General features: G+C 39.5%; 1 protein-coding gene across 2 annotated transcripts; it reads left to right on the top strand.

The window, feature by feature from the left end:
• Positions 1–3,577: 3,577 nt before the first annotated feature.
• LOC144606733 (lysosomal-associated transmembrane protein 4A-like) lies at positions 3,578–18,915 on the top strand. Of its 2 annotated transcripts, XM_078423064.1 has the most exons (8): positions 3,578–3,783; positions 8,281–8,389; positions 9,264–9,340; positions 11,417–11,548; positions 13,732–13,827; positions 17,279–17,377; positions 18,365–18,429; positions 18,790–18,915. In XM_078423064.1, coding segments are annotated over exons 1-8 (675 nt in total). In that variant the 5' UTR covers positions 3,578–3,687; the 3' UTR covers positions 18,791–18,915. The 2 variants fall into 2 exon arrangements, with proteins under 2 accessions (XP_078279190.1, XP_078279191.1); XM_078423065.1 differs by lacking the exon at positions 13,732–13,827.
• Positions 18,916–25,074: the final 6,159 nt, after the last annotated feature.

Here is a 25,074-nt window from a genome sequence, read left to right as displayed (position 1 = left end):
TTTAATCATTTTGTGGCGGGCCGAGCCACTTTAGTCTCAAACCGTTGTTCGTCGAGCTCGAGCACTCGCATGGACCCGGCGTGATCTGGGCCGAACAATCAACGCCAACCTGGGTGGTCTGCTGGCAATGTGCAGTGACCAACAGAGCTAGTCTGCACCTCACTTTCAACATGTATACACACACCTTGCCCTCTTGCACCAATTATTGAGCTGTATCATTTAAATATTAAACTGAGCGTTTATACAACACGTGAACCTCTACAGTGGGGTCCCCGATGATCCAAAACGGCCTCTTTTGGATTTCATCATGCCTGGAGGAGACAACCCAGATCAGCAGAACGCAGTTTCACTCAAACTGTCCACCTTCTGGAAATCATAGCCCCAAGTGTGGTTTGAACAAGCTGAAATCCAATTAAACATCCGCCAGAAAACTGCCGACGGCACCAAGTACTACTACGTGGTCAGTGCGCTGGACTAGGACACCGCCGGGCGCCTGATCGATTACCTTCACCAGCCACCAGCCGACAACATACGAAGGGATCAGAACGCTCCTCAAGGACACTTTCGATCTCAGCCACCCCAACAGGGCGGAAGAACTGCTGCACCTGGATGGCTGAGGCGACAGCAAATCGTCCGTGCTCATGAACAAAATGCTTGCTTAATGGATGGACACAAGAACTGCCTCCTCTTCGAACAGGTCTACCTTGAGCAGATGCCTGAGGACATTCACCTGCTCCTCACGGATGACGATTTCACTGACCCCGGACGGCTGGCAACCTGTGCGGACGTGCTGTGGCAGGCCAAACAGAACGGTGGAGCCACCCTCCATCAGTTGACGGTGGTGCCTCGGCAGGTCATACGGAAGGAGCGGCAGTGACGTTGGCCACGAGTGGCACCAGCAACGACAAGTGGTGCTACTACCATCAAACGCGGGGCTCCGAGGCCCGCCAATGCCGACCACCTTGCACGCATCCAGGAAACGCTTCGGCCGGCCATTGGTAGTGACAACTGCAGCCGGCCAAAAACATAGCCTCCTCTACACCTGGGATCGTCATTCAGGGCGGCGTTTTCTCATTGACATGGGAGCGGAGGTCAGTGTTTTGCCCCCCTCGGGCACCGACACTCGTTCCGGAAAGAAGGGGCCTCCCCTGACCGCCACCAACCGCAGCAACATCACAACATACGGGGTCCGCACGATCTCGTTCAACTTCAACTGTTGCTTCAAGTGGACCTTTACCATCGCCAACGTCTCACAACCGCTGATGGGCGCCGACTTCCTCCAGGCTTGCTCCCTGCTGTGAAAGGACAATGTCTCATTCATTTTGAGACATTCGAGTCGTTCGCCTTGCGCCACGCCGAATTGACTACGCCCCACCTCGGTTGGGTGACCTCCGACGAGTGCACAAAGAACTTGGCCAATTTCCCTGATGTCATAACTCCCCAGTTCACAACGGCCAGCCCCAAGCATGGAGTGAAGCACCATACCCCCACCAGCGGACCGCCACTCCATGCACGTGCACGCAGGCTTCAACAAGCTCCAACTGCCCAAAGACGAGTTCCGCAAAATGGAAGAAATGGGCATAATGCGCTACTCAGACAGCCCCTGGGCAACCCCACTTCACATGGACCCAAAGGGTCTGGGGGCTGGAGACCCCGTTTTCTGTCTTGCTGCAGATGTTGACTCGAATCAGTTAGTCCAAGAGCCATTGAGTCAATTTCCATGAATTTGCATTTATTTCTCACCTTTCAAGGTCTTGAAAGGAAACCATCAATAAGCTTTTCTGGCTCCTGGCTCAAGGTTTGGAATTTGTAGCTGTGGATGCAGTGATCTGATTTTGGCTCAAATGTTTGTTGAATTTTTCAGACTTCTATTCGCTGGCTCACTTAGTTTGCAGCTGTTGTAAAGGTCCCAGCTTAGTTCTGACATTCACGTAAAGATGTAGTGAGCCTTATCTAAATCACTCATGTCTTTAAACTGTTTACATTTTTGCTTAAATTTTCAAGCATCTCCACAACATCATTGCCAATCCAATTGATTTTGGTCTGGAATTGAGCTGTCATTTCAGACATATTTCACATACACAGTATATGCAATGACCGTAGGTTACTGTTGATTTTTTTTCAGTCAAATTCAACATTGACATCATTCTGGTGATATGGAATTGTTACCATTTATTCCGAGAGTTCGATTTCTTTAGTTCATTTCAAGACGCAAATCTGTGGCTGAAATTGTTTATTTACAAGATAGGTGCCTAGTACACTGTACATTTTCTACACTGAATAATGAGTGGTGTGGTACAAGATACAAATGGTGCATTTGTCTACAACAATACTGTAGCTATTTCAATTCATTCTTGCAATAGAAAATCGATTCATTTTTTTCCCCTTCCTTTCTTTCTTTTGGTTTCCAACAAACCAAATGAACTGATCAATTAATTTGCATTTTGTGGAATCTTGCATTTAAAGTGACATCAATATAATCTTTGCCCTTTAAAAAGAAAAGATTTTAAAAGCTATTTAAAACAATTCATTATTTACTGTTTGGCAAAATAACACAAAATGACTGCCACACACATTTTTGGAATAGGTTTATTTCCTAACAATTCTAATATATAACAGGGTGATATAATTTGAACAGTTGCTTCAAAACCTTGTTCCCAAATTGGCTTATGGTGCTCAGATATGTAATGCAGGTACATTACTGGCACAAAATACTGCTATGGTCTATTTACAATGCCTCACTCATTTTGACTTGTCAAATCCTTGAGGGGACAATATGGAGGGGAGGGGGTTGGAGTAGGTGTTTCTTATCAAATATTTTAATAAGAATATACTGCTGCCCATCATTAAGCATCCCAATAATTGTACAAATAACATTGGAACCCTCATCGCCACCCATCATTACACATCCAAATAAATGTACACATAATATATACAATACAATATATACAATATACAATATATCTTTATTGTCATTGTACAGGGATACAACGAGATTGGGAATGCGCCTTCCATACAATGCAATAAATTAATTAGCTAATCAGTATAAATTTATACAACCCAGTGAAACAAAATTAGAAACAGTTTTTAAAACAGTATAAAGTTCAAGTAGGTCTGTGCCGGTTCACTGTGCGATGTGACCATCTGGCTCAGCAGGACCGGTTCATAGCAGCTATGGCCCTGGGGATGAAGCTGTTCCTGAGTCTGGAGATGCGGGCGTAGAAGGCCTTGTAGCGTCTGCCCGATGGTAAATTTTCGAACAGACTATTGCAGAGGTGTGAGGAGTCTTTGGAAACCTCAACGCCACCGATGATTAAGCATCCCAATAATTGTAAACATAACATTGGAAACCTTGTCGTCACCAGAAACAGATGGTGTTATATATCAAAGTATAAATTGACAACATATCAAACAATAGCTTGTTAAAAAAAGTTAAAATGAACCTGTAAGTGCGGGTTCACAGGGAGTTATGTGGGGAAAGGCTTTGAATTAAAGTTTGGATCTTTTGTTTGTTGTGTCATGTGGTGGAAGCAGGAAGTTGCGACGCAATAAGTTCCATCGGGCGCCGTTTAACGGACAACACAACCAGCCTGAGCGACCTGTACCTCGCACCACCACCACCACCACCACAACCACACACTAGTTCATGTTTATAGAGACAGGGAGCCAACACTGTCAGCGGGGAAGATGGTGCGATTTTTCCCCACGTTTTACCAAGGCAGTAACAGGTGCATCTGCTGCCACGTCCGAACCGGCACCATCATCCTGGCCGCTTCTTACACGGTTAGTGCGGCAAAATTGAAAACAAAAAATAGTGACCAAAATGCAAGCAAAATAATGGGAAAAAATGAAAACTAAATAATGAACCGACGCACATGTGTGTGTGTATGTATGTGTGTGTGTGTGTGAGGAGAATCCCCACCCGGGGCGACAGAGCAGAGGGCAGGTCATGAGGCGATGATGGCTTGAGGCGCCACCGAAAATTATTGACAAAAATTTAGCAGCGGCGCATTTTTCTTCAAAATTAAGCAATTAACAGTAAAGGAAATGAACACTTGCAATGAGGAGATGCGTCCGTTTTGATGTTTTGGGGAGGGCCGGCCTGTGCATTTGGTGCCTCCTCTGGCCGCCGCTGGCGGGCGGGCGGATGATAACGGTCGGCGGGCGCGAGCTTCTCCCCCCTCCCCCCCCCACTCCTCTCCCCTCCCCCCCCTCCGACCGTTAGAGATGGAACCTGGCCTTCAAAATTAAAACCTTTCTGTTTAGAAATATTTCTTCAAGTTTAACGTTTTAAGTTTTTTTTAATTTATTTTTCAACATTAACCCAGGTGGATTTTTTTTACATTAAGGGGGAAGGGGGGGGGGGGGGGGATGGGTAAGGTTTTGTTTTTAACCACAATTTCTTTTTTTGGTTTAGTATCAAGAATTAAACACTCATCAGAATTAAACCCTCAGTTACAGTACAGAAGATACGGATGGTGTGCCAGACTTGCACATAAGCACAATTGAAGACTATACTTATTTACCAAAAATTGCTTATTATTCCAGCATCATCCTGTAATCCTAGGACAATGCTGGCTTCTTGAATCCATTGCATATAAGTTTGTGATTCACATCGTTGATTAGCTGTTTAATATGCCTGGGTATGTCTAAAACATACCTGAATTAACAATAAAATTGCATAGAAGCATAGTCAATTGGGGCAGCAGTAGGCCATTCGGCCCTTTGAGCCAGCACTGCCATTCACTATGATCAAGGCTGATCATCCCAAATCAGTACCCCGTTCCTGCTTTCTCCCCATATCCCTTGATTCCATGGATTCATTACACTTTAAATAAATGGGATAACACAGCCATATAACCTCAGTTTGATATTCAAAACTCTGATATAAGAAAATTTTATACCTCATATGAATTTACATTTGATGTTAAGTGTATATGGGTCTCATGAATCATACTGTTTACTCTGCTTTACGGGTCGCTGCCTTTTGCACCATCGCAAAGTTGAAATATCGTAAGTTGAAGCATCATCAGGTGGGGAGCATCTGTATTCTTTCCCGCAATGTGTGAGTGGCTGTTATGGTCTTCATTACATCTGATCATTGATTGTGTTTGTGGTGTGATTGCTGCCTTGAGACTTTGATCGGATAATTCTAAGGCTATGAAATGTCTATAATCAAATTTGCTAATTAGAGATGCTGATTACCTGGTACCAGTGAAGGTACATGTGAGAATCTTAACCAGTAATAAAGGAATGAAAATATATTACCAAAGGTTGAGTGGTGTATGACTTGGAGATGAGCTTGCAGATGATAGTGCTCCCAAATGCCTTCTGATCTTGACCTTCTAAGTGGTACAGGTTGCTGTTTGGAAAGTGCTGACAAAGGAACCGTGGAAGATTTCTGAAGAGCATCTGGTAGATAGTACATCCTGGAGTCTCATGAAGCATTGGAAATGGAGGGAATGAATGTTCAGGCTGCTGGATAGACTGCTGTTTTGAATAATATCAAGCAGCTTCGGTGTTCATTTGGCCAAGTGAAGAATATTTTGCTGTACAACTTTTTATTAAGTTGATTTATTATTTCAACCATGGGATGTGGACATCATTTATTTCCAGCATTTATTTGGAGTTGACTGTTAGTCCAGTAATTTAATCATTATGTTGAAAATTTTGATATCGTGCGCAGAATACCCAATCTTTGACCTGCTGTTGTAGCAGTTACATTTATGGTTTGTCCCATTTTTAAGTTTCACATTAATGGGGAAATCCCACAAGAGAGATCAGACTCTGAGATTTTCATTGCCTTGTAATTGAAGAGTGAATGTTACTTGCCGTTTATCAGCCTTTTAACAGGTCCTGTTGCATCCTGGCATAGACTACTTCATAGGCTGAAGAACTATGAAAAAAATCAATATTACATATTCTTCAGCAAACATTCCCTCTTCTGCTCTTATAATAGAGGGAAGGACACTAACAAAATAGCTGATTTGAGATAAATCTCTAATTCTCAATGACCATTAACCCATTTTCAGAGGAATGGTTACATCACTTCAGTTTTACTGACATACATAATTAGGAGGTGGATTAATCCAAATAATCACAATTCTAATGGTTTCAATTATCTGCTGAATTCCATGGGGTCATTAATTAGAGCTCTTAAGGATAGCGGAGTCAGGGGGTATGGGGAGAAGGCAGGAACGGGGTACTGATTGAGAATGATCAGCCATGATCACATTGAATGGCGGTGCTGGCTCGAAGGGCCAAATGGCCTCCTCCTGCACCTATTGTCTATTATTATTTAGTTTTAAGATTGGGGAACTTGAAAAGTCACTGACTGAAATCAGTACCTTTGTTTGTCAACTGATGCTGCTGAATGGCCTGCTGAACATTTTCAGCATTCAGATATGTACTTGGATTGTAAATCTTCCACCGCCTCCCTGTATATAGTTTTTCTGTTTATATCTTTGAGAAGAAAAATAAACCCCTCCTAAATTCGTAGATGGTGGTAATTTGAATGAAAACAAGGTGCTGACCAATTTAGATCTATTGGGTAATAACCCTGGTGGGCATTGTGTTCAAGTTCAGTTGTGAACATGGCTGAGAAACTCCCAAGGCATATATGTAATGTTCAAAGTCACCTGGTGCAGAAAGTAGTATTTAAAAGAGAACTTTATCCATCAGCTGAAAAAGGAAATACAATTTTAGGTTTTATGACCATGACTAAACAAGCACAACTTGAGGCATATATTTGGACTGCTTAATGCTTTAGTGCATTAGTGTTTTTGCAATCGGAATGCGCTCCCCTCCCCCCTTGGCCCCTTCCTCCACCCTAGTCATTTAACCAGTTCCACAATTCACCACATTGTATCCCTCTTCACGCTTTTCCGAGCCAACAATTGGCCTACCAGGGCACCACATCAGGCCTGAGGGCATTTGTTGCTGGCCCAGATTGGTCCTGTTCAACCTCGCCAGCAGCTCAACCCCTCCTAACCCCTCCCTTTCAGTCTGAAGAAGGGTCCCGACCCGAAATGTCACCTATCCTTTTTCTCCAGAGGTGCTGCCTAACCCACTGAGTTATTCCAACACTTAGCAACAGTGCAATAGCAACAGTGGCTATCTTTGGAATGCCATCTGTTTGGTTCCTTTCACATGTTGAAGTTGATCAATGCTATGGAGATGATACACAGGAGAATAACTTGAATCATTTAATATGGTCCTAATCATTGGAGTATTACCTAATAAGAGTATAGAGTGAAAACAAATACATGCAATTGAAGCTTTTAAAAATGTTAAAGGGACTGAATACAATCCAGTTAGGTTTTAGAATGATAAGGTTGTAGAGCACGTATATAATGTCCGAGAGCAGGAAGTATTTTCGGAATGATCATACTTCCAGAGTCAGGATGTTTATTTGTTATATGAACAGGAACAATGTCATTGCAGCAGCTTTACCGGCACGCTCACTAACTATTGACCACAGTTTTAAAATTCCTACTGATCTTTAAATGGGACCTTGGCATGTACTTGAGAGAAAAATACATTGATGAATCCTGAAAGAAGTGCTGGTTAGTTTTCAATGTTCATATGGCTCTATTTCGTATCCTCTTAGAGCTTGCTTGTTTGCCTTTCAAATTTGAGAGGATTTTCTCTAAGTATAACATCCAAGGATGCATTATTAACTTGACTTGTATTTGACTTGCTTTAATGTATGTTTATGCTCTCAAGCAGATATAAAAGGCCCTTTTGTACAATGGACAAACAGATTAGTTCTGCTGCGTCCTGGTCTGATAGTGTCACTCAAATAATATTAAATATGTCTATTATTAACTGGTTCTTTCTGTGATCTTGTGTGACATTTCGCTGCTTGTGTCTTGCATATCACACATCTGCAATTTGAATAACATGAGATGTTATCAACTTAGACTTTGATCCATATTTTATTACTCTTTTGTCATATGATGAATCTAAGATGCATGCATGCAAAATAAAATATTGCAGTGTTACTTAATGGATTTTTCTTATACATTGAAAAATATTCCTGCCTTGTGTGTTACGGCAGTTGGAAAGAATATATTCTCTTTGTAAGACAACTGAAAATTCATCTGCTCATCTTTTATTTGAGTAGATGTTTGATAACTCATTGCAGAAGTTCCTCTCCACACTTTGTGGTTTTAAGAAAAAAAATGTTATTGAATGGACACATGTCCACTTTTGTGAACGTTGATTGACTGCTGTTGATGTACACATTAGATAATAGCAAAATCATTTGTATTCTGATAGGTTATCTGGACAGTAATGGCTGGATTTGAACTGGTGAGATTATTCAGGCCAGATTCAAAAGTAGATGTTTCTGTTGTCGGTATTCATTTTGAAGGCTTTTTTCAGGGAGGTAGGTAAATACTTTGAGTGCTTAGTCCTGATTTTTAATACAGTTTAGATTAGAACATCTTCAATGTTATTCACAACAATCTATTTATTCTAAATTTATAAATCATTTGGTGAAAAAAAACTTGCTAAGGTGACTTGATTTGGCAGCTGTTGTTAAATCAAATGAAGGTTTATTGACCCATTTATCCTAAATGCTTATTCCGTTCACATCTGTCATGTTGACAACTTAAATCTTTTTTTTGGCCTTCATAAGCATGTTCAAAAGTCTCCTTGTTGTAAAATGCACAATAAAATAGCCTGGAATTTGAGTGTTTTTGACTCTGTCAAAGTTATAGGTTTGTAGATCAGTGCACACATCATCCAGGCTGACATTCCAGTGCAGTACCAAGAGTGTTTTGCTGTCAGATGGCTTTTGAATGGCATCTTGCACTGAAATCTCATCTGTCCCCTCAAGTGCTGCAAAATGTTCTTTACCACTATTTTCATGAATAGCACATATTCAGTGTACAGAACAATATTTGCCCCTAATTAGCATTCCTAAAAGGTTGCTATCAAAGAATGAACGCACTTCATTAGCTGTAAAGCATTTAAGACCACATTGAGCTTGCAATAAGGTGCTATATAAATGCACAGTAATTTTCTTTCGCGTCCAATTTCAGTTGAATTGGCATTATTAAAATTTTGGCTAATTATTCTATTATGTTAACTAATTCAATTAAAATGCAATTCTACGGACTCTAAGTAAAATCTATGTATAGTGCTTAACACACTCCTAAGGCAATGTTCGATTTGATTTGATGATTAATTGTAACAGTATGCTGACATTATTCACAGACATTTCCTATTAATGTTTAAAAATGTACTATGTCTTTCAGTGAACACTTTTACATCTCTTATTTTTGACATTTTCCTGACTGCTGTCAGTGGCTTAGCAGTTTATGGAATTATTAAGGTAAGAAGCTGACAGTTGTATAGTAATTTAGCAAGAATATATCTGAAGTAAGCATCTGTTTAAATTGTGCAAAGCCGCCTTCCTTTTTATACACAATACAAAAATGGTATTAGAGCAAACTTGTAAAATTGGTAGCCAGTATGAGGATGCTGTGCACTCGTAGGAACATCTCCACATGCACAGGTTCATCACTAATTTTCCGGCACCCTTGATTCCAGAACCATGCCAGAACTATTGACTGTTTTGCCGGACTAACAGTGGTCACGTAATAATGATATAATACACCTCTGACCCACTAATTATCTCTTAGAAACTTAAATAAAACAAATATTACATAAATTAATTGAATAGCAAAACTTGCAATTCTTGCATAGGCAGCCCAGGCACTAGTTAACAAGTTGCCCACGGAAGTCCCGATGAATGTCGGACCAGCCGGTGTAAATTTGTATCTCTTGCTGGTTCTTCATGTAAAATTCCCTGCTCTCCAATCTACTACAAGCAATTGCCACTCAAGGCCCACAAATATAAATGTCTGGACAATCCCCTTCCATAGCCTAGTCTTTGATTTAGTATTTTCCTTGATCTCCTTTATTAACCATGGATGGTCATCTTCTGGGATCCTTCCTTCTAAGTGAGATAAATTACTGACGAGTCAGATATGGCCTTGGTTGATGACATATTCACAATGTATATTGGGCTATCAGCACTGCTTTTGGAATATCAGAATTGCAGTTAGAGTTTTGTGTTCATTCTTTAACCCACAACTTTCAGTATTGGAGGTGCTTACATTGTCACAGAATCATCGTTTAATGCAGATTTCCATTATAAAGCTGTTGAGGACATGCTTGGATTTGGGCTGATGACTGGTATAAGATTACATTCTTTACACATAAGCCTTTGTCCCTTGAGTGTGGCATGATGTAAACCATTCATGGTTATAAAAGGGTCAATGTCACAATTCAACAAGTTGCAGAGTTGGCTAACTATCCTTTCATTAATACCATGAAAGGGGACTGTCCAGACAACGATATATGTGGTCCTTGAATCATGCAAATTATCAAGCATATTTCCTATGTTACAGTGGTAATTACACTTCAGAACAATTTGGTTAGTTTTGGGATGTCATGACAACATGAAAGACTTATGTGAAAAGCAAAGGATTTTTATTGTGATTTTAGAATGTAAAGGAAAAATTAGTTGGAATAAGGGAGACACAAAAAGCTGGAGTAACTCAGCGGGACAGACCCTTCAGTCTCCCATTCCTTCGCTTCAGAGATGCTGCCTGTCCCGCTGAGTTACTCCAGCATTTTGTGTCTACCTTCGATTTAAACCAGCATCTGCAGTTCTTTCCTCCACATTAATTGGAATAATCACCATTTAAATAACTGGCATTCAATGGGATATGATGATTTTTGCGATAGAGACAAAGCACTTGGATTCAATGTTGAGTTATGCTCCTTGGCATACTTTATCACCTCACAGAATTCCTTGGGCCTGTATCTGCCGACCAAAGGAGTCAACTGTCAGCCAATCACCTTATAGCTGTCCTATGGCAAAACTCCTTTCAGGTTGTGAAAAGAAGCAGGAGGCAAAAGGGGGTAAATTGATCCAAACTATATACATGGCGTTAGAATTGAGTCTGCCTTCTGTTTGACTCTAATTATAAACAGATATATCAAATAATCATTTTTTTAATTAACTTTTGAAAGCTTTTTAAATGATGGTAACAGACCCTTTCTTAAAATGTTATCTTTTTTAAAAGAAGCATTCAGTAAGGCGTGCAAGTGTCTGCAATTAATCGATACACCTCGTGTTGATTTGAATATGGCTGGTTTGTGGGTAGGAAATATCTCCAGTGTAAAACTTATTTTTTACTTCTGGGACATCCATATGAAATGCTTTGAAATCTTGCACTGATTTGGTAAATTTTGAATGAATTCTTCTGGCAATTGAAGCATAAGTAACATATTTTGCATGAGTAATTATTTCATAGTTGTCCAGTTTAACCAGCCCCATTGACATGGGGAACTTAATATGGCTATTGATTTATTTTTCCATGTTTATTTTCTGATCTAGTACTATACGTATTTTCTGATTCCATTTATAATTTACATGGTAGTGGACTTCATCATCTATTGCATAGAAGTACTTGGCATCTACATTGAATTACCAGAACGCATACATGTCAAGTATTATGTTCAAAACGTGGTAAGTACCTAACTTGCTTGCTTTGGACTTGGAATTGAAAATGATTGCTCTTTTGTTCCTCTCCAGCTTGTGTTTAATAAATTGCTGTAAATGGTGTTCCATTGCCTTGGGTATTCATCCCCTCAAATGTTTTGGTATCACACTCTTGTAAAATAGCATACCATTTTCCCTGTCCTTCCTTGCGTCCCATCATGTCACTTGTTCCCTGGCATGTTCCCTGCAATTTATGTTTCCAGCTTGCTTCAGTACTAAAACTTACAAATAGTGTCCTTCTAGTGCACAATCATTTCACATCCATTTTTATAGCTTCCAGCACAATTGACTGTTTCAACCTTTTACAAAACATCCTTGTCATTCAACTGAGTGGTAATGTTGTCTTCTAGTTCTAACTCATGAGAGAAGAATATTTGCCAGGGGCTCCTCTTAAACCACCAGCAAAATCAGGAATCCCCAAAATCTATCCTTGGCTGTCACCGATTATTCAACTATAATATATACCATTCCCAGTTCTGCCACCTGAACACCAGGAAGGCTGAACAAAAGACAGGAGCACTGAAGGATGGAGAAGGTGATGATATGGTAGATTGAAGAGTGGCACCTGGATGTGTCATCTTCAGATGGACGGAAGCATGCAGGATATAGTTACTATATCTTTTGTTCAGCCTTCCTGGTGTTCAGGTGGCAGAACTGGGAATGGTATATATTTTTTGGATGTCTGGTATGGGGTAGGCCAACAACATGACCTGTCCAACATAATTAACAAACTTCTCATGGAAGTGAAACTAAACTGAAGAGTTAACAGGCAACTTTTCAAATTACTTCAACTAAAGTGCAGTAAGTAGTAATTTATTTTATTTAAACAAGAAAACTGAATCAGATGAACTTTTCCCATGCGGAACCATAATCCTTCCTCTTGAGAGAATCTGACTGCTCTCGGTCCACTGTCACAAGCTGACCCAGACAGCTTGACCAATTTGGTCTTGAATTAAGTTCCTATCACATTATCCTCTATCACACAATGTCTATTTCCATGTATGTAGTAACACTCAGCTCAACTGCACCTGAAGTGATGTATTGCTACAACTCTCATCCGCTCTTATATCCCTCCAGTCCAGAAATAAATTTGCATCATTCATATCCTAATCCACATTAGAATCCTATCTATCTACACTGACGCATTGATTTAGTACCTCTCGTTCAGATCACACAAAGCTTTTCTCTCCAATTTTAATAATTTCATGCAGCCCTGCAGTCTTCTCAGAACTTTCTCCAACTTGGCCATTTGTGGGGGGTTTTCTCATCCTCATCAGTGGTGCCTTCAGTCACCTGTGACCTACACAGTGAAATTCTCTCCCTAAATCTGTCTGTTCTCCACCTCACTCTGTGATATGCTCCTTAAAACATGCCTGCTTTTAGTTGTTCCTGCTGATCCATTTTTGATGCTAATGTTAATTTTCATTTGTACAACCTTCTCATGTAAGTTATTGGAATGTTTTACTACCTGAAAAAGTGCCACATAAATGCTGTTTTTTTAGATTTCCTGATCAATATGTATTCTCACCTTCTAGATTTTAGGCAGACAAAAGTGCTGGAGTAACTCAGCGGGTCAGGCAGCATCTCTGAAGAAAAGGAATAGGTGACGTTTTGGGTCGGGACTTTCCTTCAGAACCGAAACGTCACCCATCCTTTTTCTCCAGAGCTCCTGAGTTTACCCCAGTGCTTTGTGTCATAAACCAGCATCTGCAGTTCCTTGTTTCTGGATTTTAGGATTGGTCATGTTGTTCTGTCATTGCGACGTAATGCAGAGATTCTAATCTCAAGACATTTCTTGACAACCCTGATATATTTGTTAATTTACTAACTTTTTGAAGAGATGCTTACCGCAACTTTTCTGCAATTGTACAATTTGGTTGCCCAGGTGGAATTAAAGTTTTTTTTTACTTGGAAGTAGCCCACATGTTTGTTTGATCACATGGATTCGTTGGAGCTGGTGCACAGACGGGATATTCATCCCATTCGTCTGGGTTTGATTTGATTTTCACTGAGTTACAGTGCTTATAATTAGTAACCACCAAACTGTTACTTTTTAACTTTTTTAACATTCAAAGGAGAATTGGCATGAAGAACTTGTGCTATGTATGTATGGGTTGCATTTTCAAGTAAATCATATTTTTTGTGCTAAGTTTTATTTCCCAGAAAGAGAAGCTGTTTCTGGCCCAGGCAGCAGAAAAGCAATGATTATATTTTCACTTATGTTCATAACAGTTATGCTTTTGAAGGTAAGAAATCCAAATGTTGCTGAATATCAAATTTATGTTGCTGTCATAAAATATAACAGTGTTTAACAAATGTTTTAGGGATGATCACCATGTTGTTTTAATAGCTCACTGCACAATACGTGTATCTGGTGTCCCTATAGAAGTTGCTGAATATTGCCAATGTTAAAGTGGATGTGGTGTAGTTTCCTCGGATAAACGGATACAATAGCTGAATAGCCTCCTTCTGTATCTGTTACAAGTATGTATTCTCCATCTGAATATAAACTAAAGAGCCACTTGGCTACACAAAGCTTTTTAGCCTACTCCTGCTTCCCTTTCTTGAGTCTCCTCAAGTCTATCCATTTGTTGATCTGTTTGCATTCATGTTATTTTCTTGCAATAACCCCTTCTTTCCCTTATTTCTTAATATCAAAAATCGATCAATCTCTGCCTTGACAATGCTCAGTGACTGAACCACCACACTCCTCTGGGGCCAAAAATTCCAACAATTGATGATCCTCCATGTAATGCAATTTTCCCCCTCTCAGTCTTGATGCAGGGTCTTGACCCAAAACATAGTAAACTCCAATCCCCTGCTGCACAGATGCTGTCTGACCTGCTGTTCCAACAGCAGTTGGGGTTTTTTTGCTCCAGATTTCAATATCTGCAGCCTGTTCTCTTTTTCCCTGTCGACCCTTAATGGTCTGGCCCTTATTTTGCCAGAATGTCTGCTAGAACCAATTGTCCCAGTGAGGGAAAACATCATCCTTGCGTCAACCCTGCAAGAATTTTGTACATTTCAATAAGATTACACTTTCTTCTCAACTAGAACACTGCATACCCATCCCAGGAATCAATCTGGTGATTTAAAAATATATATTGTATTCCCTCTATCATATGTATATCCATCCTTGGATAGGAACATCAAACCTGTACACAATAGTTCAGGCCTGGTCATATCCACGGTCCTGTATAATTGCAGCTGTACATTATTACTCTTGTACTCAAATCATCTTGCAATAAAGACCAATGTTTCGAATTGCATGGCGTACCTCCATGCTACTTGTGAGTGATTTTTGTACACTGACACCAATTGTCCATTGGAACATCAACATTTTCAGGATCTCACCATTTAAAATATATTCTGTCGTTCTTTTTTTTCTACTGAAGTGAATGATCTCTGATTTTCTACAGTAGATTCTAACAGCCACTCCTGCCCATTCACTTATTCTGTCTGGATCTCCCTGAAGTCCTTTTTTGTCTCCACCTCACAACCCACTCCACCACCCAGCTTTGTATCATTAGCAAATTTGAATATGTTGCTCTTAATTTCCGTCTCCCCCTCTCCCATACAATTTAATGAGACAGATTGTGCACTGCAGCATCCCACTAATTGCAGCTTCCCATATAGAATATAATCCACTTGCTCCTACTGTTTTCTGTGCATTTTTCAGACCTCTTGGACCCAATAACATGTTTAATTTTGTTTAATGACTTCTTTTGCAAAAGCCCATTGAAAGTCTCAATATACCGTTTCCACATACTCCCTTATCATTCTGCGATTAGAACTAAAAACAATAACATTTCTGAAGCATTATTTCCCTTTCATAAATACATGTTGACTCTGCTCAGTCCTGTTGTTAGTTTCCAAGTGCCCTGTTACCACTTCTAAAATAACAGATATGAGCATTTTCCCTGCTTCTGATGACAGGATAACTGCCTTAGTTCACAATTTTTTCTTTGTCCCTTTTTTTGTGAATAACTGATTCACGTTTCACTTCTCTGTTTATTTGAAGGTGAGGAGTGATGGAGAGGATGCTTTCCTTTGCAACTATAGTGCTACCCGTTGTCAAGGCAGTTGGGTAACAGAAATTTGCCCTTGTGAATATTTTCACAAATCATGACCAAACATTTCAGATAGTGAATAAAAATTTACGCTGATGTTCGATATGTGAGAACAAATAGCTAAATGAACACAATTTTAAAGAAACTACAATTTTTGTCAAGGGTTTGCAGTGTGGAAAATCCGCAATGCGGATGTTTTTTCTCGGATGCAATCCTGCTGTAACAGCTGTACTCTACAACCTTTTCATTCCTAGCATAATTCTAGAACACACTTGAAACTACAAGTGAATGTGCTGTTTTAATTGTAAAATAGAAGATTGAGGAAGAGGTAATTGGAATAAGGAGATGCACTCAAGATATAGTGGAACGACTGACTGCCCTCCTTCAATGCTGAAGATCTTAAGTGAAATCTTTGGTCTAAATTTGAATTGCAATGGCAAATTAATGGTTGTTCAATTACTTGAACATCTGGTCCGTTCTGTCCCTCTTGGGAGTTAATAATTTATCTGAGTACATTAATATTCTGAATATTTCAAATGTTTTGATAATTGCATACATTATTGAAGGAGGCCATTTTGGCTGCGGGTTTGTGCCAGCTTGCAGAGCAAACACATTCCCTCACTAATTTTCCCTGTAACCTATTCTGCCTATGTTGCCATCAACCCTCTCGAGATTCTACTGCTCTGCTCAATGGGCTCAATTTTCAGTGACCAATAAAGCTACCAACTTGCATGTCTTTGGGATGTGGTAGGAAATTAGGGCACCTTCCAGAAAAGACATGGCCATAGAAAGAGCATTCAATTTGCCCACAACAGCAGAGGTAAGATTTGAACCTGCGTCATTAAAGCTGTGCAGTAGTAGCTCCATCCAGCAGCTGCACAACTGTGCTGCCCCACTGTGGTACATTTAGAAATGCACCCATTGCTTTTAAAATGGAAGCCTGGTTTGGTACCTGTTTCATTCTTATCCTTGACTTTTAGAAGTTTGTACTTCCTGGCTTCCTGGCTAAAGACCTTGACAGTTCTTCCCCTTTTCCTTTCTCAAGTATTTGCTTTTGTCATAGTTGGAAGCTAAAATAGTCTCTCCACTGATATGTAAATTCTAGTTCAGATTGACGTTCCACTAATTCTGTGCAGTGATAATTGCACTTTAATTTTTGGTATCTTGATTACTTCAGTAAATCAAGTAAAAGCATGAGGGGTAATTGGCATGTTATATAGTTTCCACTAAGAAATACATATAGTTTTGGAAATAATTCTTTCCTCAAACTATAATTTGCTCTATATTTACAACATCTAAGAAGAACGGAAAAATGGGAGGAGATATAAAATGTAAGGTAACATTATATGTTACTACACAAACTACACAAAAGTTACTTGAATTGTACTGATTGTAATTTTGCCTCTACAAAGTTCAGTGTAAACTAACCAATGACAACTTAAAAGGAATTTAATATGTTGCTGCCTCCCAAACCTTGTATTTTTATTTATTGCCAGGCAATTTCAATTATAATGATAAAACTATTTTTTACATCATAGCGTGAATCCTATTTGATATCCATGTATGTGTACAAACATTGCTGATGTAAGTATTGACACTCAAATCATCTTCTGATTTTTGAATCTAGTGCTTCCTCATCCGTGCTGTGTGGAAATGCTACAAGTTTATTAAGGATTTGGAACAGCAGAGCAGCTTGGTGGACACTCTCCTTGATCTTCGTAATCGGGTTCGTTTAACTTGATCAATGAGCAGGAAATAGACATACGTTAAATATGCTGCCTTCCTTCCTTCCTTCGGCTATGGTCAATACAGAGATTTTAACTGTTTATATTAGAAGCCAAGTATATGGAGATTTTGCCCATGAACCACGTTGACATGTTATCTCTGAACCTCTGCTGATTGTAATGTTATACTGATGGGTATTATGACATCGGTAAGAATTTCTGGTAATACACATAATAATAATAATAATAATAATGCATTACATTTATATAGCGCTTTTCATATACTCAAAGACGCTTTACAGGGATTTAGAGAACATAGGGAAATGAATAAATAGATAAATAAGTAAATAAGTAAACGAACAGAGAAAGGAGACAGAAGGTGAGGTGACCTTCAGTGGTTGAAGGCAGTACTGAACAGGTTAAACTGATGAAGTTTATACTAATCATGTATAAATTTCCAATGGAAAGTTTAGGTAATTATTTTCTCAAATCTTCCCCTTGGAAACTAAAACAGTGAGGTAGATTGGATGCCATCACAACTGAATGATCTATCCATGTGAAATGTGTTACTCAAGCATCCTGTTCGTTTTAATTAGATTTCATGTATGTACAATTTCAAGTTGCATTAAAGCATGTGTCGGCAGCGTCTCTTCACCTTACTCCTTCCCACAACCCTTTAACGGCATGTGGCCCAGCGAAGGTTAGGTGACCCAACAAATAATAAATCAGATGGGAACTGCTCATATTGTGTTCACAGATTTTCAATTATATTGTATTTGACCTTTATTACAATTCTGTAGCATGATACTGATTTCATTTGCTAAAAGATGTTGGAATTTCATGGGAACGTATGAAGATAAATAATGCCTGTTTATTTTTAACTTAATCTGTATTTGTTGGACATCAGAATTGACTTTCCTTGGTCAAGTATATAGTTTCAGTCTTGAATATATAACTTTTTTTTTCTTGTTTCTGTGTTTTTCAAATAGGAACCAGTTACACCAGTTACACCAGTTACACCAGTTACACCAGCACCTAAACCGAAAACTCAATAGTGAGTATAGTACAGTTTAGGCAGTTATAAATTATCTAAATCATCTATAGACATTTTTTTAAACAAGTTATTGTAAACGATTTGGGGATAGATATACAATTGTTGCATATTAACAGATTTGATGTATTGTGTCCAACCGTTTCCTTTGTGTCATTTGAAATGAATTTGCTTCATGGTTCAGTTAAACCAATCCATAATCATGCTTACAAATTCAATCATCATTTGTTTTGATATGTTGGCTATATGAACCTTTTGGAAATGTCTGTTATTTTGTGCATTTGCCTCAGTTGATGTATTTTCTCATTCATTTTAACTTTATTCACTATTATCAGTGTGTAATGAAATGTATTTCTCATTCAGACCTGGCCACCAGCACATATTATCAAGTTGCCATTAAATGAGAAGGTTGTAAATAAAACACTGGAAGAATTGCCAATGAAGAAGTCTCCATCTTCCTGCACAACAATGTATTTAACAGTTAGCTGACGTGAATATTTGTATGTTCGGAACCTGTGAAAAATGTTAGCGTGCAGTATTGTACTAGGTAAAATCCTGAGCTTGAAAAACAGTTTTTTATTTGGGTATAATGGGTTTTATAATTGTTCTGTGTGATCTTTGAGAATTTTGTGTTGTATATTATAATCTCAAAACCTACACAAGTGAGGACATTTTGAATGCTTATGGTTATTGGCCGTCGTATTTGTTAAATACATAATTCCGATATTGACAGCTATTAGAAACCACACGTGCGTCTGTAAATTGGCACATTTAATGCTAAAGGTTAAAGCCGACTACTCACACTATAAGTTTTGGGTCATAAATATCCATTCCTGGGTGCCGCAGGTGTTTTCCAGATAGTTTAAGACCATCAAACCAAACAGCAGCCGGCAAATTCTGAATTAAAATTACAAAATGCTGGGAATAATCAGCAGATGTGGCGCACAATATTTACTATATTTCCATCCCATGAATTCCAGACCTTTTAGAAATGTCATCAACAGGTCTTCAGGAATGAATTGTAAGCAGATAATAACCACACATTTCCATTTTTCTCCCTCTTCATGTACTAAAACAATGCTTTTTAATCCTCTAGTGGTTCCTTTTGAGCTGAGAAAGATCCATTTCCCATTGTGTTTTTCTTTATCTATTACTTTTTATTTACGATATTTACTGACACCAAAGTATACTTCTGATAGTCATCAGATGATGGCCACAACTCAGGAATTATTTCCTCGCTGCTTGGATGTTGCAGTTGACTAAAACAATCATTACAGCCTAATTCAACAATTATTAAGATTTTTAAACAATCATTTTCTCATGGACTAATATGCAATTTTTGGAATACTGGAGAAGCACCTGAATCATAATTTATGGCACAAGCTGATTTGTCTGCCTCCAGTACTGTCACATGTCACAGACAGAAAGGGTGGCATGTTTGCATGTACCAGATTTTGATTGTAGAAGTTTGAAGCTTCAGTGGATTTTTGTCTAGTCTCAATCAGTCCACCGATTGTGCTACAACACAACAGAACCCATTTGTCAAGTGAGCTCCTTGTTTGCAGTACTTAGTAAGCAGATGTCCATCAGCTAGTTGACAGAAAAAGCAGAACTTAAACATTGTAATCCTTTATTCAAAATAATAAAGTTGCTCATGTTTGAATGACTGAAATCACAATTGGCTACCAAATATTTGTGCTATTCCATGATCCATGATGACCATCTGAGAAAGATATCTAGATGTCTTTCTGCTAATTAGTTAGAATGAAAGCTTAAATAACATCTTCAAACATATTTGATTTTTGCCACTACATGCTTTCAATAATTATCACAATTTTTTGACTGTAAATTTAGTTTTAAAACTGGGAATCCATAGCTTAAGTATTTTATTATTTTCTGTTTATTACCCATAATTTTCCCTTTCCATAATATGTGCTTTAAGTGAAGTAGTTCGGTCTATTTATAAAGTTCCTTGTTTATCAGTGGAATGGACCATTTAAAAGGAACATCGGCTTGATTATTATTTTTTAATTGTTCAAAATGCCCAACTTGAGAAAAGATAGGGGAGCATTGAAGTGGCAAGATGTAAATGTGCCCTTTTAAATTTGACTGTAAAATTGTACAAATAGAATATAATCTTTATGTGTATATTTGTAGCTTTCTATACAATTTTGAAATCTGTGGTACTATATGGTATGGCTGAACTGTGGCAATTACAGTTGACCTCGCATTTAGTGCAATCAGCAACAAATCATTCATTTTAGCTGGTTCTTCTGTAAAGTGAGCTTATTTAAATAAATTATACAAGCAATACAGATTATTTTGAGTTGTGCAAAACTACATAATGTTGGAAACCTGTAGCTTGTAGTTGATGAAAAAGCTGTATGTACAAAAAACACGATCTGCCCATTTATATTATTCCTGTTTAGGAAGGAACTTCAGATGCTGGTATAAACTGAAGATAGACACAAAATGCTGGAGTAACTCAGCGGGTCAGACAACATCACTGGAGAAAAGGAATAGGTGACGTTTCAGGTCGAGACTCTACTTCAGACTGAGAGACTTTCCAGCATTTTGTGTCTATTTTATGTTATTCCTGTGTTAGGCTACTGAAAATAAAACTACTTAAGTTGCATGGCATTGTCTGAGGCTGTTTAGCCTCTGTCACAAATTTCTGTAAGAAAATGCTGTTATTGATAGTCCAAGACCCTTTAATATTTTAAATACCTTTTACGGTTACATTGGTTATGAATGTCTGGTTTGGTTGCATTCACATATCTGTGGAACAAATTCCACTCTAAATTACACCAGGTTTTAAACGGTGATTTAATTCCCCTAATTTCTGTTCAAAATCATTTTTGTCTTTTTAGGGTTTTTGATATGTGCAGCTCCTCCTGTATATGTGATGATGTAGCTGTGTCATTGTTTATTGATTATACTTGACATTTGTCAAAATTGGCACAGGTTTTAAATAAAATAGGTACCATAGTGATTACATAAATCCACCAGCAGTATGTTTGACAATAAAGAGATGTGCAACCTGCTAAAAGAGGGGAAAGATTACAATTAAATTAGAAAATATAAGGTTACCATCACGTTTGCTTTGCTTGATGATTAATGATTTGGTTCATGCATTCAGAACCAAACTGAGAAACGTGTTTGTTCTTGGGTTTTCCTTGCTGCCAACTTGCATATTGCCTTTTGAAATTTAATGTATCCAGCCATCTGGATACTTTTCATTTGCCTGGTTTATTGGATGTGCGTAGTGCTAAGACCTCGTTATGTTCCAACCAATAACCTCATGCAGTCAACAAAGAGCTGTTATACGTTATGGTAACCCAAGTTAGAGTATCAGGGATTTGACATGGTCTGGAATTGTACTAAATTTAAGGGTGAGATGGGATGAGCTAGTCTGCTGGCAGGAGCTGTTAGAGTACTTATCTGAATGTTTTCAGACATCAGGATGACTCGTGTAGCAGCTCTGTCACTGCAATGTAACTGCACCCCATGCTGGTATCCTTGTCTCCCTTATGTATGAGCTATAGGGAGAGGTTGGGCAAGCTCGCAATTTTATTTTCTTGCAGCCCAGAAGGCTGAGGGGAGTCTTGCAGATGTGTATAAAATCATGAGGTTGATGCAGTTTTTCCAGGGGAGGGGAATCAAGAACTAGAGGGCAAAGGTTTTAGGTGAGAAGAGAAAGATTTAATAGGAAGTTGACAGGTGACCTTTCCAATCAAGGCACTGACTATACGGATCAATCTACTCAAGGAAATAGTTGAGGCAAGTACAATAAAAACATTTGTACAGAAACCTGGGTAGGAAAGGTTTAGTTTTTTAGTTTTAGAAATACAGCATGGAAACAGCCCCTGTGGCTGACCATCATCGATCACCCGTTCACACTAGTTCTATCTTATCCCATTTTCTCATCAATACTGACACACTGGGGACAATTTTCAGATGCCAATTAACCTACAACCAGGCACGTTTTAGGGATGTGAAAGGAAGCTGGAGCACCCGAGGTCAGGATCAAACCCAGGTCTCTGGCACTATTGAGGAAGCAGCTCTACCAGCTGTGCCACTGTGCCGCCCTTTAAAAAGATATGAGTCAAATACAGGCAAGCATAGCTTAGATGGGGCATCTTGGTCAGCATGGACAAGTTGGATTGAAGGGCCAGTTTCTGTGAGGTATCACTCTCTGCTATCAAAAGCTGCCATCTCTTTGCATTCAGCTACCGAATCAACTTTCCGCAATAGAAGGTGCAGTTGTTTGAAACGTGAAGCTCTGTTTAGATCTTTTGATCAATCATACATCTGCAAACACAGGAAATTCAGGCACCTGCACTTAAACCACTCTCCTCCAGACCTTAAAGCATGCCATTTAAGAAACCATTTTTCACGCAGCCCATTTTGCATAGATGAAGATCTGTTGTAAATTGAATTTTTGGAAAAGTACCAGAGTAAGTAAATATTTACAAAGTCGGAATTTGTTCCTGCGATAATCAGCAGTAGTCCCCTACTGTTTGGTATAAGGCAGTGTGCTGTTTGCCTTGGGGGTTTGTAAGATTTCACGGAATATTTGTTGAAATTGCATTTGCAAGTGTTCCAAAAATTGTGTGTGTGGGGTGGGGAAGGAAGGAAGATAGAAGGGTCAAATATTTCAAGATGTTGACCACCACATTTAGAGTCCGAATACAGCTACAAGTTACAACCGTTACATCTTCATGCAACAAAATGGATATAGAAACATAGGAGAAGACGCAAGTAGTTTTCGCAGGGTCTTGGAACCCAGCGTTTTTAGCTACTGGAAGGGGCGGAAAGCCGAGCGATAGCAGAGTGCCCTCAAAGTCATGCAAGGATTTAATGTTTCGGCAAAAGCAGGTGGGGTCCAAAAACTAACGGCCATAAACGATAAAACGTTTCGGCTCCTTGAGAATGTGGACCTGGAGTGAATAAAGTAAATGTATCAAAGGAAAACTCCTTTGAAGAAGGGTCTCTACCCGAAACGTCACCCATTCCTTCTCTCCAGAGATGCTGCCTGTCCCGCTGAGTTACTCCAACATTTTGGGTCTACCTTCGGTAAATTCTGTTGTCAATCCCTTTCATTCGCTTTACTCCGACACATCAAGAGAACATCTCATAAGAATCTCATAAGATCTGGAGTGCAGCCACATCATTTGGGTTAACCTAATCTGGGCGAAATGTGGATGTGGCGAGAAGATTTAAAAAAATGGAATATGATTTATGAATGGCGGGGAGACTGCATAGCAAAGGGTGAGGTTCCCGGAATGGGTTGTGAAGTGTGGAAGAAAGAACTGCAGATGCTGGTCTAAACCGAAGATAGACACAAAAAGCTGGAGTAACTCAGCGGGACAGACAGCATCTCTAGACAGATGGAATGGGTGACATTTCGGGTCGAGACCCTTCTTCTGGTGGTCTGTGCCGCAATGGAGAGATGGGGTGGAAAGTGAAAGATGCCGAAACAAAAGCAACATCGCTTCTGAGCTCCGCGATTCTGAGAAACAAGAAGTCCTCAGGGAAACCCGGGCTGGTTGAATCGGCAGCGCTAACAGGGCAGTGTTGAAAAGTTGCCGGCTCACTGATGTTTAGCTCAAAAGTCAACCAAAACCCAAAATATTCAATCATTCAGAAGAAAGACACCAAAAACAGCTCGTTTAAACACAAAAAAAGCTGGAGTAACTCAGCGGGACAGGCAGCATTTCTGGAGAGCAGAAACGGGCGACGTTTCGGGTCGAGACCCTTCTTCAGTCTGAAGAAGTCTCAGACCCTTCTGAGTCTCCGATCCGAAACGTCACGCATTCCTTCTCTCCAGAGATGCTGCCTGACCCGCTGAGTTACTCCAGCTTTTTTTGTGTTTAAACGAGCATCTCGACCTGTAATTCCTTCCTAAACATTCAGTCATTCAACCGTATCAACCCTCGTGTAGGTTAGACAATAGACAATAGACTACACCAGTCTGAAGAAGGGTCTCGACCCGAAACGTCACCCACTCCTTCTCTCCCGAGATGCTGCCTGTCCCACTGAGTTACTCCAGCATTTTGTGAATAAATACCTTCGATTTGTACCAGCATCTGCAGTTATCTTCTTAGACAATAGACAATAGGTGCAGGGGGAGGCCATTCGGCCCTTCGAGCCAGCACCGCCATTCAATGTGATCATGGCTGATCATTCTCAATCAGTACCCCGTTCCTGCCTTCTCCCCATACCCCCTGACTCCGCTATCCTTACGAGCTCTATCTAGCTCTCTCTTGAATGCATTACTGTTCTACTTGCTCGGGAGGTGCAGGGTGGGATTAGTGGGCATATTTAATGAGAATAAAACCTGCAAAAAAAATTGAGAAAAAGCTTCAATGTGTCATTCTGAGAACAGTGGCCGGTTTAATCTTCGCGGCGGTGAGAGGTGGAGTTGCCGCCGTGTGGTCAGATCCTTGCACGGTTGACTGAGATACGGTTGTGTCAACTCTAAATATCTGCTCTGTTGAGAGAAGCGCGTAACAATAAACAAAAACCTTCAGAAATCAAACGCGTTTACAAATCCTTAACAAAATAATTTCTCTCGAATGACAGTTACGGCCTCAAATGACAGACGGGGTGATGTAAACTCAGCCAGTCCAATATTCTCCTGACCAT

Source organism: Rhinoraja longicauda, chromosome 27 (genome assembly GCF_053455715.1).
Source record: "Rhinoraja longicauda isolate Sanriku21f chromosome 27, sRhiLon1.1, whole genome shotgun sequence".
Classification (NCBI taxonomy): domain Eukaryota; kingdom Metazoa; phylum Chordata; class Chondrichthyes; order Rajiformes; family Arhynchobatidae; genus Rhinoraja; species Rhinoraja longicauda.
Note: the sequence above shows the minus strand (reverse complement) of the source record. Positions and strands in the feature narration are given on the sequence as shown.

Excerpts from the sequence above, each read along its gene's own strand:
- LOC144606733 (XM_078423064.1), top strand. The coding sequence starts at position 3,688 with ATGGTGCGATTTTTCCCCACGTTTTACCAAGGCAGTAACAGGTGCATC. Across the intron at positions 8,390-9,263 it reads TGAAGGCTTTTTTCAGGGAG|TGAACACTTTTACATCTCTT; the intron begins GTAGGTAAATAC and ends TATGTCTTTCAG. Across the intron at positions 17,378-18,364 it reads TCCTTGATCTTCGTAATCGG|GAACCAGTTACACCAGTTAC; the intron begins GTTCGTTTAACT and ends TTTTTCAAATAG.